Source organism: Oncorhynchus nerka, linkage group LG1, assembly GCF_034236695.1.
Source record: "Oncorhynchus nerka isolate Pitt River linkage group LG1, Oner_Uvic_2.0, whole genome shotgun sequence".
NCBI classification, from domain to species: domain Eukaryota; kingdom Metazoa; phylum Chordata; class Actinopteri; order Salmoniformes; family Salmonidae; genus Oncorhynchus; species Oncorhynchus nerka.
The window spans coordinates 46,303,583-46,321,936 of record NC_088396.1 but is presented as its reverse complement, the minus strand read 5'-3'; the positions used below and the strand labels follow the sequence as shown (position 1 = coordinate 46,321,936).

Genomic DNA, 18,354 nt, shown 5'->3' with positions numbered 1-18,354 from the left:
GACTATGTTCAATGTTTTTTTTGTTTTGTTGAAATATTAACCAATGTGTAGTTTCACCACATTAAAAAAGGAGTTCAGTTCACTTAAAGTTCACTTATTTGACCTTAAAATGAGTTACATATGTAAATGAATCAGTAATCACATGAAATAAATCACAATCTTCAGAAATGACTTTGTCAGACAGAGCAACATAATAACTAGAGCTTTACAATGATGTTGAAACTGAAACATTTTGGGGTGAAGTGGGTTAAAATGTTTCTAAAAGTCTTTGGTCTATATTAAAGGACACATCATTTCATATAACACGCATTTATTGATTTGGATATCATTATTGGTGCACAATTTCTACTCTCAAAGGAATATAAAAGGCACTCATTTTGTGGAACGACCCATACAGTATGTCATTTTCGAAAACATTTTTGAAAACTTGGAAATAGTACATGTTTGACTCGGAATGCCTTTTATTTGCTTTTAGTTTAATTTACCTCAAAGGAAATGAATAAAATATTTGAGCTCCAAAATAATTTGTCAACATTAATATTTCACCAGTTAAGAAAACATTTGTGGTGAAGGGGACTGAGAATAAACTCCTCCCGCATGAATCCGGTTATCCCGCAGAGCAAAATGGAGAGCTCTCTGTTTGAAAGCATTTATTACTGTATGCAATACACTTACAGTAAAAGTCAATGGAATGGCCTATTGCAAAGAGGGCGAAAAGCAAACAGATGAAGCACAATTCTGGGCTAAATCTACAGTTATGTAAGAGCTTTGGCTACAGTTCCTTCGGAAAGTATTCAGACCTCTTGACTTTTTCCACATTTTGTTACGTTAGAGCCTTATTCTAAAATGTATTACATTGTTTTTCTCCCTCGTCAACCTACAAACAGTACCCCATAATAACAAAGCAAAAACAGGTTTTTAGAAATGTTTGCTAATTTATAAAATAAAAATGAAATACTACATTTACATAAGTATTCAGACCCTTTACTCAGTACTTTGTTGAAGCACATTTGGCAGTGATTACAGCCTTGAGTCTTCTTGGGTATGACGCTAAAAGCTTGGCAGACCTGTTTTTGGGGAATTTCTCCCATTCTTCTCTGCAGATCCTATCAAGCTCTGTCGGGTTGAATGGGGACCGTTGCTGCACAGCTATTTTTAGGTCTCTCCAGAGATGTTCGTTCAGGTTTAAATCCGGGCTCTGGCTGGGCCACTCAAGGATATTCAGAGACTTGTCCCAAAGCCATTCCTTCGTTGTCTTGGCTATGTGCCTAGGGTTGTTGATTACCTGGTGGAAGGTGAATCTTCACCCCAGTCTGAGGTCCTGAACGCTCTATAGAGCAGGTTTTCATCAAGAATCTCTCTGTACTTTGCTCCGTTCAACTTTGCATCGATCCTGACTAGTCTGCCAGTTCCTGCCTCTGAAAAACATCCCCACAGTATGATTCTGTCACCACCATGCTTCACCGTAGGGATGGTGCCAGGTTTCTTCCAGACGTGACGCTTGGCATTCAGGCCAAAGAGTTCAATCTTTGTTTCATCAGACCAGAGAATCTTGTTTCTCATGGTCTGAGAGTCTTTAGGTGCCTTTTGGCAAACTCCAAGTGGGCTGTCATGTGCCTTTTACTGAGGAGTGGCTCCTGTAAGGTTCTCCCATCTCCACAAAGTAACTCTAGAGCTCTGTCAGAATGACCATTAGGTTCTTGGTCACCTCCCTGACCGAGGCCCTTCTCCCCCGATTTCTCTGTTTGGTCGGGTGTCCAGCTCGAGGAAGAGTCCTGGTGGTTTGAAAGTGACAATGGCTATTTAAGTGACAATGGCTATTTAAGAATTTAAGGAGGCCACTTTGTTGTTGGGGACCTTCAATGCTGCAGAAATGTTTTGGTACCCATCCCGAGATCTGTGCCTCGACACAATCCTGTCTCTGAGCTCTACGGACAATTCCTTTGACCTCATGGCATGGTTTTTGCTCTGATATGCACTGTCAACTGTGGGACCTTATTGACAGGTGTGCGCCTTTCCAAATCATGTCCAATCATTTGAATTTACCACAGGTGGACTCCAATCAAGTTGTAGAAACATCTCAAGGATGATCAATGGAAACAGGATGCACCTGAGCTCAATTTCGAGTCTCATAGCAAGCGTCTGACTACTTATGTAAATAAGGTAATTCTGTCTTAAACATTTAATACATTTGTAAACATTTCTAAAAACCTTTTTTCGCCTTGTCATTATGGGGTATTGTGTGTAGATTGTTGAGGATTTTCTCTTTTTTTATTACAATTTAGAATATGGTAATGGTAATGTAAGAGTATGTGGAAAGAGGACTTGGGGACTGTAAAGAGACCTCTTGTGGCATGTCTTGTGGGGTATGCATGGGTGTCCGACCTGTGCACCAGTAGTTCATACAGACAGCTCGATGCATTCAACATGTCAATACCTCTCATAAATACAAGTAGTGATAAAGTCAATCTCTCCTCCACTTCGAGTCAGGAGAGGTTATCGTCCATATTATTAATATTAGCTCTCTGTGTACATCCAAGGGCCAGCCGAGCCTTGTTGTGAACCAATTGCAATTCTGTGGCACCTGACCACATGACTGAACTGTAGTCCAGGTGCGACAGAACTAGGGCCTGTAGGACCTGCCTTGTTGACAGTGCTGTCTAGAAGGTAGCAACTAGGGCCTGTAGGACCTGCCTTGTTGACAGTGCTGTCTAGAAGGTAGCAACTAGGGCCTGTAGGACCTGCCTTGTTGACAGTGCTGTCAAGAAGGTAGAAACTAGGGCCTGTAGGACCTGCCTTGTTGACAGTGCTGTCTAGAAGGTAGAGCAGCACCTTAACATGGACATAGTTCTCCCCATCTTAGCTACTGTTGTATCAATATATTTGAACCATGACAGTTTACAATCCAGGGTTACTCCAAGCAGTTTAGTCACCTCAGCTTGCTCAATTTCCACATTATTTATTACAATATTTAGATGAGGTTTAGGTTTTAGTGAATGAATTGTCCCAAATACAATGCTTTACGTTTTAGAAATATTTAGTACTAACTCATTCCTTGCCTTCTACTCTGAATCTAACTGAAACTCTTTGTTAAGTGTAGCTGACTTGTATAGTGTTAAGCAATTTCATAAATGTGTCAAGTGCATTGTCTGTTTGCTCCTCATTACACACCACGGACCAACAGATATCCTATAAATCAATAACATAGGCATCACTACAAAACTTTGTGCATGACCTCTTATACACTATGTTAGGCCCAGCCGTAGAAACGTTGGTTTTCCTAGATATGGCTACTATATTGTGATCACTACATCTGATGGATCTGGATACTGCTTTCAAGCAGATTTCTGCAGCATTAGTAAAGATGTGATCAATACATGTTGATGATTTCATTCCTGTGCTGTTTGTAACTACCCTGGTAGGTGGACTGATAACCTGAATCAGGTTGCAGGCAATGGTTACATTTTGAAGCTTTTTCTTGAGTGGGCAGCTTGATGAAAGCCAGTCAATTTTTAAATCACCCAGAAAATATCTGTTTGTTGATATCACATACATTATCAAGCATTTCACTCATGTTATCCAGATATTGACTGTTAGCACTTGGTGGTCTATAGCAGCTTCCCACCAGAATGGGCTTTAGGTGAGGCAGATGAACCTGTAGCCACATTAATTCAACAGTATTTAACATGAGATCCTCTCTAATCTTTACAGGAATGGGGTACTGAATATAAACAGCAACACCTCCACCATTAGCATTTCTATATTTTCTGTAAATGTTCTAGCCGTGTATTGCTACCAGTGTATCATCAAAGGTTTTATCTAATTGAGTTTCAGAGATAGTCAGAATATGAATGTCATCTGTTACTAGCAAATTATTGATTTCACAAACATTGTTTCTTAAGCTAAATATGTTAACGTGGGCTAATTTGAGCACTTTTCTTCTGGGGCACTTACTTGCTTTCATTGCTTTTACTGGGAAGCTTAGCAGCAGTAGATGTGCTCATGTTCTTTATGTTAGTGCAGGATGAGTTGCTCACAGTGGACTTCCTCCTAGGGCACACCGCCTCAGTGCTAACAGTGGACTTCCTCCTAGGGCAAACCGGCTCAGTGCTAACAGTGGACTTCCTCCTAGGGCACACCGGCTCAGTGCTAACAGTGGACTTCCTCCTAGGGCACACCGGCTCAGTGCTAACAGTGGACTTCCTCCTAGGGCACACCGGCTCAGTGCTAACAGTGGACTTCCTCCTAGGGCAAACCGCCTCAGTGCTAACAGTGGACTTCCTCCTAGGGCACACCGGCTCAGTGCTAACAGTGGACTTCCTCCTAGGGCACACCGGCTCAGTGCTAACAGTGGACTTCCTCCTAGGGCAAACCGGCTCAGTGCTAACAGTGGACTTCCTCCTAGGGCACACCGGCTCAGTGCTAACAGTGGACTTCCTCCTAGGGCACACCGGCTCAGTGCTAACAGTGGACTTCCTCCTAGGGCACACCGGCTTAGTGCTAACAGTATTAATCTGGTTCATAGGTACATGATTACTGCAGACAATAGCTGTAGGATCAGTAGAGGCGTTCAGGGCAGTTAAATGGACATAAATGAGGTTGTTTGTATTGTGTCTACCAACACCCCTGGTGTAATGTACATTTGCTGAAGCATTATGACAAGTCTGCATTACAATGGTAGGGATTAGCTGAGCTGGGATTGAGTCATTGATAAGTCATTGTCTCAACACAGCCTTATAGTGCTGTGAAAGGATATAGGAACCTGCGTCACAATGGTAGGGATTAGCTGAGCTGGGATTGAGTCATTGATAAGTCATTGTCTCAATGCAGCCTTATAGTGCTGTGAAAGGATATAGGAACCTGCGTCACAATGGTAGGGATTAGCTGAGCTGGGATTGAGTCATTGATAAGTCATTGTCTCAACACAGCCTTATAGTGCTGTGAAATGATATAGGATCCCAAATGATTTGGGTGGATCCCATCCTCCTTATAAAACCTGTTTTATTTCCAAAAGGTATCAACATTTTCAACACATTTACACCCATTGAGCTGCAATAATCATGTAGCCAGTTGTGAAGAGAAAGAATCCTGCTAAAGCGTTCAATGCCACGATTCAGAGATGGCAGAGGGACAGATATGATGGGTCTTTTGTTAATGTCTAGCAGAGAGCCAATCAACTCTTTAAAATCCAACTTTTCAGAACTGCCCTTCATAATGTAATTTAAACCCACATGGACTACGATAGAATCGATTTCCATGTCCTGGCGTAGAACATTCGGGAGCAACTTAGTAATGTAATTTACTCGAGCTCCGGGATAAGACATTACGGTCACATTTCTTACCATGGAGATGCCCAGAATCACGGCTGGCGAGAAGGACAAAAAAATACGCCCACTCCCACGCTTCTCAGGATTCAAAAAACCCTTTATGGATGGGCGAGAGGCATGGCTATGCCATAGCAAAGCCATGCATCTGGTCTTACTACAACTTTTTTCATTTTTTATCCTGTGTTAGGAAATTACTAGAGAGAATTTCATTATCTTCAGCAGAGATTAAAAAGAGTTCGGTCGCAGGTGTCCTACACTCCACTTAACGTGTGATCTAAAAAAGAAGTGGCCGCCCTGTGGAGAATAACTATATTGTCGTGCGTGTGTGTCGTATACATGTTTGCAGAGAGTTAATCATACCTGCATTAGCACTAGTTATCAAAGCTAAATGTGCAGAGGAGCCATCTAGCTTTTTGGTCTCTAACAAGCCTGCTGTTTGAAGCAAGACAACTCATTTATTTTCAAACTTGGCAATTACGGAGACAAAGAAAAGTTCTGCAGAGTTATCACATTAATCATAGCCAACAGAGAATAGGGGGGTTGGGAAATTAAAATGAGTTTTGGAGCTTGGGGGTGTATTTCCTGTTTCCATTTCCACCACAATAGAATTAATTGACAAAAAAAGAATTTCCTTAGTGTTCTCATTTTTGTTTAGTATCGTCCTGCCAGAAAGTCACAAACAATATCTAATGATTGGAGATGTTCTTTCACTGAGTCAGGGCAGCTATATCTATAAATGAGGTGTACTTTAATATTGTATTTTTTTTGCAAGGCAATTTAAAAAAGCATCATTACAATGTTCCAAGAAATAATCCCACAAATAGTTCCACAAACAGGGTTACAGCACTTATCCAACCTCAGACATTTGTACAGGACTCTCCGGCTCTGATATAAGCATCATTGAGTTGTGCACCAATCCCCCAAAACTATAGTCTGTAATGTCCATTCAAAACATTTTATGGACAAAAACCACACAATTCTTGAAGAATCAATAATGCAGTAAAAAGCATTTTTTTGTTAGTTAGTAATGTTGAGGTGTAAATTATTAGGCCCAAATCAGGATGGGGAGACCACAATATGTTTGGTTTTCTGTGGCTATCCAAAGAGCATGTCAATTTATACCTGGAATTGACCTAAGTCAGTGGACAGGCTGCTAGTGAGAAAATGCAATTAGGAACCGGTCTGATCCCTGGTTCTCCCTGTCTAGGACAGAGCATCACTTTGGCCTTCACAACTAACTCCATCAGGGTAGGTCTTCCTGCATATTCATAGTGCCATCAGAAAGTATTCAGACCCCTTAACTCTTTCCACATTTTGTTGTGTTACAGCCTGAGTTTAAAATGGATTAAATTGGGATTGTTTTGTCACTGGCCTACACACAATACCCTATATTGCCAAAGTTGAATTATGTTTTTTCAAAATGTTTAAAAAAATGAAAAGCTGAAATGTTTTGAGTCAATAATTATTCAATCCCTTGCCGAAGTAAACATTTGCTCAGTAACAAGTCACATAATGCGCTGTGTGCAATAATTTTGTTTAAGATGATTTTTGAATGACTGCCCCATCTCTGTACCCCACACATATAATTATTTCTAAGGTCCCTCAGTCAAGAAGTGAATTTCAAACACAAATTAAATCACAAAGACCCGGAAGGTTTTCCAATGCATCGCAAAGAAGGGCAACTGTTGGTAGATGGGTAAAAAAGAAAAAAGCTTTGAGCATGGTGAGTGTTAAAACGGACAGCTTCAGTCAGCTGATTCTAGCCATCCTTTATGGTTGGTTCTAGTTGGGCAGCTTCAACCAGGTACTTACAGTATCACCACCTCTCGTTCAGCTTATCAGCAGCCTTGATTCCCGGGACTTCAGTTTCAGTTGGTCTATGACATCAGCACGCTGTGTGGTCATAAACATGCTTTCCTGCTGAACTTTTCCTCCTGTGGATTGAATTCCTGAACCACATAGTTAATGTCAGTTCTCACTGGACATGATTCTCAGTTATCTGAACCGTGAGTGGTCAGATGTGTGTGTGTGACGTGTGACGCCTGTACAGAATAAAATTATTCCAAAACATGCATCCTGTTTGCAACAAGACACTAAAGTGATACTGCAAAGCAATTGGGCAAAGCAATTCAATTTTTGCCCTGAATACAAAGTGTTATGTTTGGGGAAAATCCTATCCAATACATTACGGAGTACTACTCTCCATATTTTCAAGCATAGTGGTGGCTGCATCATGATATGGGTATGATATTAATCATTAAGGACAGGGAAGTTTGTCAAAGTAAAAAATCAAATCAAAATGAAATCAAACAAAATTTATTTGTCACATGGTTAGCAGATGTTAATGCGAGTGTAGCGAAATGCTTGTGCTTCTAGTTCCGACAATGCAGTAATATCAAGCGAGTAATCTAACCTAACAATTCCAAAACTACTACCTTATACACACACAAGTGTAAAGGAATGAATAAGAATATGTACATAAAATAATATATGAATGAGTGATGGTATAGAACGGCATAGGCAAGATGCAGTGGATGGTATAGAGTACAGTATATACATATGAGATGAGTAATGTAGGGTATGTAAACAAGATGCAGTGGATGGTATAGAGTACAGTATATACATATGAGATGAGTAATGTAGGGTATGTAAACAAGATGCAGTGGATGGTATAGAGTACAGTATATACATATGAGATGAGTAATGTAGGATATGTAAACATGATATAAAGAGGCATTGTTTAAAGTGGCTAGTGATACATTTATTACATCAATTTTTCCAGTGGCTGCAGTTGAGTCAGTATGTTGGCAGCAGCCACTCAATGTTAGTGATGGCTGTTTAACAGTCTGATGGCCTTGAGATAGAAGCTGTTTTTCAGTCTCTCGGGTCCCTGCTTTGATGCACCTGTACTGACCTCGCCTTCTGGATGATAGCGGGGTGAACAGGCAGTGGCTCGGGTGGTTGTTGTCCTTGATAATCTTTTTGGCCTTCCTGTGACATCGGGTGATGTAGGTGTCCTGGAGGGCAGGTAGTTTGCCCCCGGTGATGCGTTGTGCAGACCTCACTACCCTCTGGAGAGCCTTATGGTTATGGGCAGAGCAGTTGCCCTACTAGGCGGTGATGTAGCCCGACAGGATGATCTCAATTGTGCATCTGTAAAAGTTTGTGAGTGTTTTTGGTGACAAGCCGAATTTCTTCAGCCTCCTGAGGTTGAAGAGGTGCTGCTGCGCCTTCTTCACCACGCTGTCTGTGTGGTTGGGCCATTTCAGTTTGTCCGTGATGTGTACGCCGAGGAATTTTAAACTTTCTAACCTCTCCACTACTGTCCCGTCGATGTGGATAGGGGGCTGCTCCCTCTGCTGTTTCCTAAAGTCCACGATCATCTCCTTTGTTTTGTTGACGTTGAGTGTGAGGTTATTTTCCTGACACCACACTCCGAGGGCCCTCCCCTCCTCCCTGTAGGCCATCTCATCGTTGTTGGTAATCAAGCCTTCCACTGTAGTGTCGTCTGCAAACTTGATGATTGAGGGGGCCCCAGTGTTGAGGCTCAGTGGGGTGAAGATGTTGTTACCTACCCTCAATACCTGGGGGCGGCCCGTCAGGAAGTCCAGGACCCAGTTGCACAGGGTGGGGTCGAGACCCAGGGTTTTAAATGCTGAGCTGTAGTCAAATGAACAGCATTCCCACATAGGTATTCTTCTTGTCCAGATGGGTTAGGGCAGTGTGCAGTGTGATTGCGATTGCGTCATCTGTGGACCTATTGGGGCGGTAAGCAAATTGAAGTGGGTCTATGGTGTCAGGTAGGGTGGAGGTGATATGGTAGCTTAACTAGTCTCTCAAAGCACTTCATGATGACGGAGCGGGGCGGTAGTCATTTAGTTCAGTTAACTTAGCTTTCTTGGGAACAGGAACAATGGTGGAGGGAATAGCTACACTGTTTGTATTAGGTCATGTTTCCGGTCACCTTGCCCTGATTAAAATCAGTGGTTCGTGCTTTCAGTTTTGCGCGAATGCTGCCATCAATCCACGGTTTCTGATTTGGGAATGTTTTAATAGACGCTGTGGGTACGACATTGCCGATGCACTTGCTAATAAACCCGCTCACCGAATCAGCCTATTCTTCAATGTTGTCGTTCGCCGCAATGCGGAACATATCCCAGTCCACGTGATCGAAGCAATCTTGAAGCGTGGAATCCGATTGGTTGGACCAGCATTGAACAGACCTGAGCGAGAGAGCTTCCTGTTTTAGTTTCTGTCTATAGGCGGGAAAAAGACAGAATGGCGTCGTGGTCAGCTTTTCCAAAAGGAGGGTGGTGGAGGGCCTTATATGTGTCGCGGAAGTTAGAATAACAATGGTCTAGGGTTTTGCCAGCCCTGGTTGCGCAATCGATATGCTGATAGATTTTAGGGAGCCTTGTTTTCAGATTAGCCTTGTTAAAATCCCCAGCTACAATAAATGCATCCTCAGGATATGTGTTTTGCAGTTTACATAGAGAGCCAAACGAAGTTCGTTCAGGGCCATCGATGTGTCTGCTTGGGGGGGGGGGGGGGGGAACATGCGGCTGTGATTATAATCAAAGAGAATTTTCTTGGTAGATAATGCGGTCGGCATTTGATTGTGGGGAATTCTAAGTCAGGTGAACAGAAGAGCTTGAGTTCCTGTATGTTGTTATGATCACACCACGTCTCGCTAATTATAAGGCCCTTCTTCTTACCAGAAAGATGCTTGTTTCTGTCGGCGCGTTGCATGAAGAAACCAGCTGGCTGTACCGACTCCAATAGCGTGTCTCGAGTGAGCCATGTTTCTGTGAAGCAAAGAACGTTACAGTCTCTGATGTCTCTCTGGAATGCTACCCGTGCTCAGATTTCATCAACCTTGTTGTCAAGAGACTGGACATTGGCGAGTAGTATGCTCGGGAGCAGTGCACGATGTTCCCGTCTACGGAGCCTGACCAGAAGACAGCTCTGTCTGCCCCTTCTAAGGCGTCGTTGTTTTGCGTCACTGGCTGGGATCCGATCCATTGTCCTGTGATCCCATTGTCCTGGGTGGTGGGCAAAACAGAGGATCCGCTTCGGGAAAGTCCTATTCCTGGTCGTAATGTTATTGAGTTGATGTTGCTCTTATAACCAATAGTTCCTCCAGACTGTATGTTATAAAACCTAAGATTACCTGGGGTAACAATGTAAGAAATAACACAAAAAAAAAAATACTGCATAGTTTCCTAGGAACACGAAACGAGGCGGCCATCTCTGTCGGCGCCAGAAGTGTCAACGGAATGGAGTTAAGCACAGGCAAAATCCTAGAGGAAAACACGGTTCCATCTGCTTTCCACCAGAGACAGGGAGATGAATTCACCTTTCAGCAGGATAAGAACCTAAAACACAAGGCATAATCTACACTGGAGTTGCTTACCAACAACACAGTCTAATGATGTTTTGTATTATGTAATTCTGTATTATGTTTCATGTTCTGTGTGGACCCCAGGAAGAGTAGCTGCTGCTTTTGCAACAGCTAATGGGGATCCTAATAAAATACCAAATGTTTCTGAGTGGCCAAGTTACAGTTCTTAGTTAAATATGATTGAAAATCTGTCAGGACCTAAAAAAATAGTTGTCTAGCAATGATCAACAACCAATTTGACAGAGCTTGAAGAATTGAAAAAGGAATAATGGGCAAATGTTGCACCATTCAGGTGTGGAAAGCTCTTAAAGACTTACCCAGAAAGACACACAGCTGTAATCGCTGCCAAAGGTACTTCTACAAAGTATTGACTCAGGGGTGTGAATACTTATGTAAATTAGATATTTATGTATTTAACTTTCAATAATTGTGCAACATTTTCTAAAAACATGTTTTTACTTTGTCATTATGGGGTACTGTGTGTAGATTGGTAAGAAAAAGACAGATATAATCCATTTTGAATTCAGCCTGTAACACAACAAAATGTGAAATAAGTCATGGAGTATAAATACGCTCTGAAGGCTCTGTAGCTGGTTTAGCGCTCTCGTTATCTCTTTGTGTATGTAATTAACTAGTTATTAACCAATAATAAATGCGTTCCCTTGAAATTGGTAATTCACAAATTGACATTCACATTCCAAACAAAGTTATTCAAAAGTAATTCAGGGAGCAATGAGTAATATTCAGTATTTTGGTAAGGGCACATTGGTGATTAAATTCGTACAGTCAGAGTTGCTTCCTTAGACATTGTTTGTTCTATGTTTTCCTCTGTCAGTTCACTTGAGAGCAGAGGAAGAATTTGAGCTGGCTGACAAATTTGACAATTTGTTGAGAAGTTTCTTCATTCCAGAATATCTTTTGTTACAGTAAGTCAATACAGTTTGTTTTGTGAGCTTGCAGAGAACTTCTGTGTCAGTTCACTTCCTTGACTTTCTTAATAGCCACTTTCGCTGTTTGTGAATTCCAATTCTGTATTCCAGGAATGCTTTTTCACCAGAAGGCATAGCTATGGTTTCTTAGATCCTCATGAGATGCTTTTTTTCTGACAGGTCCCCAAAGGAAGATGTCCCGCATGACAAATTAAGAGTTTCTTTCAAAAACAAAATATATCCATTTTCAGAAATGTTGGAAAATGAGCATTTACTGTTAAAATAAATGATGGAAGAGATTGGTGTTTTTTCACAACTCAATATTAGGAAGGTGTTGCTAATGTTTGGTATACTTAGTGTTCTGTTTCAAATGTATCACTTGATTGTTTCATTTCAGAGAAACAAATAATGTATATTTTTTTTACGTTTTACACAGTCAAATGTAACAAATAGCATTTTTTTTTTAAAATGAAGAACTATACAAATTATACATTTGAAACAATATTTATAGTCTATTCACACACCTGAGCATAAGAATTAACATAAGAAAATCAAAATCAGTCATCTAGAGTTCGGCTGCATCTCAATCCACTGTATCTATCTATCTGTCGGCCTTTCGCATCTGCGCTGGAAAGTGGCAGAGCTACGGCGCTGTTTGTCAGACCAGGACACGTCCCAAAAATCGCTCTTCTCATGGAAACGTTTGTAGTGTCCGAACGGTTTGGCCTACTAACTAATATAACCAAATAGAAAGATGTAAAGATGAGAGTCTCACGAACACGATGATGTTCTCCTCTATGACCCACATGGGGACTCATCTGAAGTTGGTACCGCCAATGTGCCAACTTCTGTCTGTAGCGTCCAAATCATTTTGGCTACAAACTATGGACACAAGTGCCATGGGACTCGTCTGAAGGTCACCAGGTACTGGTTAAAAATGAATGGACGTATGGAGGTAGTTTTGTGCCAACAAACAAATAAAAGGGGTAAATATGTGTCCAAAAAACTAAAATATTTCCCGAGCTTTCTTATATCTCCTAGATTTAGGACAGACTCTTCAAAACCTTATTCCTTAAAAAATAAATTATGACTGTCTTTTTTGCAATTGATGATGATGTTATTTAATGAGTCTCCATGGGCTGTAGTCGTAAAGATCAAATTCAATACTGTATCATATATTTTTTTAACATATTTTTGGGGGGATACCTACAGGGATCCTAAAAATGAAAATCCAATAGATAAATGATCCATGGTATGACATCTTAAAACAATTCCATATGTTTACATTTGACATTTAAGTAATTTAGCAGAGTCTCTTATGCAGAGCAACTTACAGTAAGTGCATTAACCTTAAGATAGCTAGCTGACACAACCACATATCACAGTCAAATAAACAGGATATGAACATTCCATTGTAGCTAAACAATTGATATGTAGCATTTAGCAAAAAGAAACACATTTTTATACACATCTAAAATCAATGAATAAAAAATCTGAGAACAGTAATATTTTACACACACATGTATAAGCAATCATTTCTGATGAAAAAACACAAATGTGAAAAATTGGTGGATATAACATTTTGGAAATCAACTCTTCAAATATAGCCTCCTAATAGCAAAGTCAATGTTTTGTATCTATCTGTTAGGTGATATGCCAAATATATTAAAGAGGAAAACTGGTAGGGGGGGAAGAATACTGAATTAATATTATTGTTATTAAGATGCATCTTTGGTAAATTGTTATTCAGTCACTGATCAGAGTCTCATCAAGTGCCAGTCTCATCAGGAAAAGAGACCTTTAGCCAGTCTCATCAGGAAAAGAGACCTTTAGCCAGTCTCATCAGGAAAAGAGACCTTTAGCCAGTCTCATCAGGAAAAGAGGCCTTTAGCTATAGAAGCATATAATCTTTAACTGAAAGGGCACTATTCACTTAAGTATAGCAAGGTCATTTTCATCCAGTCTCCAGACTTTCTATTCTCCAACCCCAAAATACCTAGGGTCCATAGCCTAAAGTCCACTGTAAACAGCAGGGGACGCCACTGCTCAGATAAAGTACTCCTTCTTGCTCTCGTCCATGGCATCCTGCAGAGCCGGGTCGCCCCGGAGCGCCGCATCCGCTGTTTCGGCAAACTCAGTGCCCTTGGCCTCGTTGGTGTGGTAGGTGCCCTTGTGCCGGTACATATAGCGAATTACTACAACCGCCAGGCACACCAACACCAGGACCACAGCAGCAATGACAGCTGCAAATAGAGATGAGAATGTTATAGCAAGGACTTTTGCCTCACAATGACAATGGCAAAATACAATGGGGATGGTTTTGACAATAGCCCACGATTCTGCACAGGTAGGACTTTGACCTTGAAGTGTCATTGATCTTTGAAATGGCAAGGTCATTGGAATGTATGTGGATCAGAAGAAGACTGCTCCTTGATTAGTTGGTAAATACCAACCCAAAAGGGATATACATCTCTAAAATACACATCAAGCTCCAACCTGCCAACAGAGTGCAGTGCAAAACAAAGTTTGTTTTGTAGTGTTCAGAGATTACAGGCCTAACCAGGGTGTACAGGCCTAACCAGAGTGTACAGGCCTAAACAGCTGTTTCTCTGTTATTTTCAATTAAGAATTGTTCAATCAAAGTTCAACGTGATGGTTTGCCAACAGTGAATATTAACAGTACTCTGATAGGAGAGACAGTTTGTCCTACAGTGAACCGTTAAGTTTGAAAGAACTGCCTGAGGCAGAAAACCACAACTTGTGAAGATGTTTTGTGACTTAATTGTCTATTTTGTGGAATGCCAGTCTCTTGGTAATAAAAAGGCAGTTTCAGGCTAGATTCTGATTTGAACACATTACTGGCAGAAGAAGAACAGTGTCTTTTTAAATGCATATTTCGTGGTCTGTTACAGCTGTTGGCAGACAACGGCAATATTTTGTGCCATAAAAATAACAGTAGCATTACATTTTAAATTTGGCCCGTTGGTTGACTGACTTCAAAAAATGGCTGTATATAGCTCTGTTCCGAAACATTTAGCAGACGCTGCTTGCTATCTGAAAGAAAGAGAAAAGAGATGTCTTTGTGTTGCATGCATCACCATCATTAAATTTAGGGGGATGTCTGCCTCCAGCATCAAATCTATCAGCAACATCGATGTGGATGAGGTTTGCAGAGGGAGGCAAGGCATGGAAGGCCTTTTAATGTTCTGAACATGAGAGGAGCTCTATTATAACTCACCGCCTAGTATGGCATCCAAGTATCCATCGTCCACATCGTAATCTAAGAAGGCAAAAATAAAGGGTGTTTTCAGATCATGTGCTAATATACTTTAGGTTACATACATAAGTTACATAAAGTACAGTGTGTCGTTATTTATGCCATGTATCTTGAACCACATTCATATTTATTTTCCCCAGACTTTTTTTTAACATGTGACTCTTTCAGGAGAGTTGTTATAGACAGCTGTCTCCCTGGTGTGTGTGCAGAGGTTTTTGTATCTGTCACCAGGGGACAGACAAAACTCTCATTGGAGAAAGTGATTAAAGGTCATCATGAATTATAGCGCATGTAACATCTGCCCGCCTTGACTTGACTTTCTCTGAAGGACAGTGAAAGAGTCAGTCAGCCAGAGACGAAACTATGTCATCTATAAAAACGCAACGTGAGATCCAAAATGGAGGTCGATCCTCGCAAGCTTGAGAGAGCGCTATAGCTAAAGAAATATATATATTTTTCATTACTTCCCCGAAGTGCGCAATTAAAAGGCAGCCTCATTAATGCCTAATCACCCAAAACATCTAAGTGTTCGCCCACTCATTAGATCCTTATCACGATGCAATGTTTACAATGTGGACATATTCTCAGCAAATAAAGGGGCATTACAGAACCTGTCCATTTGGGACGAAGGGAGAGAAATTAAACAACAGATCCTAGTGTGTACTGTAGTTACAGCCTAAGCGAAGCAGCAATGCATGCTGGGAAAGGGACAACTCTAAACATGACCATGGGTGTGGCTCTTTCAGAAACTAAATCACAATATTTTTCTTCAATTCAGTAAAAAACGAAGAGCTTTAGGACTATGGACATTGACAAATGCTTGCCTGTTCCAGGTGGCCTCGATATGCATGCATGAATCCCAGAACCGTCATTAACTCTTGATTGGCTATTTTAGATGCAGACTCACAGACCCTCTCTACTCCCTGGACTGCATAACATTATTCAGAATGCGAAAACTCAAAACACATAATCGAAAAATGAACCCACCACCAGTAGATATGATGGCTGCTACTACTGTACACTCAGACCTGTGAATGTACTGGAATAGCAGGCAGGACTTGGTTGTGGAATGCAGAGCAAGAGTAAGAAGACAATATTACTTTCACTCCAGAAACATTTAATCAACGTTTAGTCTCCTCGCTGTCTTACTTTTGTAGTAATAGTTGCTGAAACAATATTTTTTACATAATTACACAACAGGTATAACTGATATACTTCTTACAAAATGGAGGTAGGCAATGTTGCTCAATATTTCGTTACAAAACTGCACTCTTTCAACGTACCCAGAAGGACTGTAACAACTGTAATCGCTGCCAAAGGTGATTCTAACATGTATTGACTCAAGGGTGTGAATACTTACACTACCAGTCAAAAGTTTTAGAACACCTACTCATTCAAGGGTTTTTCTTTATTTCTACTATTTTCTACATTGTAGAATAATAGTGAAGATATCAAAACTATGAAATAACACATATGGCATCGTGTAGTAACCAAAAAAGTGTTAAACTAATCAAAATATATTTGGGATTCTTCAAAGTAGCCCCCTTTGCCTTGATGACAGCTTTGCACACTCTTGGCATTCTCTCAACCAGATTCATGAGGTATTCACCTGGAATGTATTTCAATAAACACGTGTGCCTCGTTAAAAGTTAATTTGAGGAATTTCTTTCTTTCTTAATTTTTTTGAGCCAATCAGTTATGTTGTGGCAAGGTAAGGGTGCTATACAGAATGTAGCCCTATTTGGAACAAAGACCAAGTAAATATTATGGCAAGAACAGCTCAAATAAGCAATGAGAAACAACAGTCCATCATTACTTTAAGACATGAAGGTCAGTCAATCTGGAAAATTCCAAGATCTTTGAAAGTTTCTTCAAGTGCAGATGCAAAATCCATCAAGTGCTATGATGCAACTGGATCTCATGAGGACACCCACAGGAAAGGAAGACCCAGAGTTACCTCTGCTGCAGAGGATAAGTTCATTAGAGTTAACTGCACCTCAGATTGCAGCCCAAATAAATGCTTCACATTGTTCAAGTAAGAGACACATTTCAACATCAACTGTTCAGAGGAGACTGCGTGAATCAGGCCTTCATGGTCGACACCAATTAGAAGAAGAGACTTGCTTGGGCCAAGAAACACGAGCAATGGACATTAGACCGGTGGAAATCTGTGCTTTGATCTGATGAGTCCAAATATGAGATTTTTGGTTCCAACCACCGTGTCTTTATCAAAGTTGCCTATCCCTGGTAACTATCCAGTGTTTCCAGATTTTTTTAAATATTACTTATAATTAATTACAATATGAGTGAAGGAATTTTCCTTCCAAATGTGTATTTACTAAGTATGTTAAAAAGCTGCTTTTCTGTGTTGGAATGGTGTAGGCATACCCCAACAACAGAATGGTGTAGGCATACCCCAACAACAGAATGGTGTAGGCATACCCCAACAACAGAATGGTGTAGGCATACCCCAACAACAGAATGGTGTAGGCATACCCCAACAACAGAATGGTGTAGGCATACCCCAACAACAGAATGGTGTAGGCATACCCCCAACAACAACAGAATGGTGTAGGCATACCCCAACAACAGAATGGTGTAGGCATACCCCAACAACAGAATGGTGTAGGCATACCCCAACAACAGAATGGTGTAGGCATACCCCAACAACAGAATGGTGTAGGCATACCCCAACAACAGAATGGTGTAGGCATACCCCAACAACAGAATGCATACCCCAACAACAGTGTGGGCATACCCCAACAACAGAATGGTGTAGGCATACCCCAACAACAGAATGGTGTAGGCATACCCCAACAACAGAATGGTGTAGGCATACAGAATGGTGTAGGCCCAACAACAGAATGGTGTAGGCATACCCCAACAACAGAATGGTGTAGGCATACCCCAACAACAGAATGGTGTAGGCATACAACAACAGAATGGTGTAGGCAACAAACAGAATGGTGTAGGCATACCCCAACAACAGAATGGTGTGGGCATACCCCAACAACAGAATGGTGTGGGCAACAACAGAATGGTGTGGGCATACCCCAACAACAGAATGGTGTAGGCATACCCCAACAACAGAATGGTGTAGGCATACCCCAACAACAGAATGGTGTAGGCATACCCCAACAACAGAATGGTGTGGGCATACCACAACAACAGAATGGTGTGGGTGTATACTGGTAATAAACAAATAACAATATTCATGCGAGTAGGCTGCTAATTGGCCAGGTCATCCTTCTTTACTGATGAAATAGCAATCATTTTTTAAACGGTCTGTTTGAGATACAAGTTTGAGGTGGGGTTTTTGAAGTGTTTATTTCTCAAATTTGTGCTTTGGCAACAACATCTTTAGTTAACAGAATATGAACTTTTAAAAGTGAGATTTTCACTGGACAGTTACTTCAAGTT

General features: G+C 41.0%; 1 protein-coding gene across 2 annotated transcripts in view; it reads right to left on the bottom strand.

Moving 5' to 3' along the window:
• Positions 1 to 12,762: 12,762 nt before the first annotated feature.
• The window catches only part of LOC115130418 (glycophorin-C-like), a 41,506-nt gene continuing 35,914 nt past the window's right edge, over positions 12,763 to 18,354 (bottom strand). For both annotated transcript variants that reach the window (XM_029661561.2, XM_029661570.2), the window contains exons 3-4: positions 14,896 to 14,937; positions 12,763 to 13,900 (exon numbers count right to left, since the gene is read on the bottom strand). In XM_029661561.2, coding sequence (XP_029517421.1) covers positions 13,704 to 13,900; positions 14,896 to 14,937 — 239 coding nt within the window. In that variant the 3' untranslated portion in view covers positions 12,763 to 13,703. The remainder of the gene's footprint in view (positions 13,901 to 14,895; positions 14,938 to 18,354) is intronic.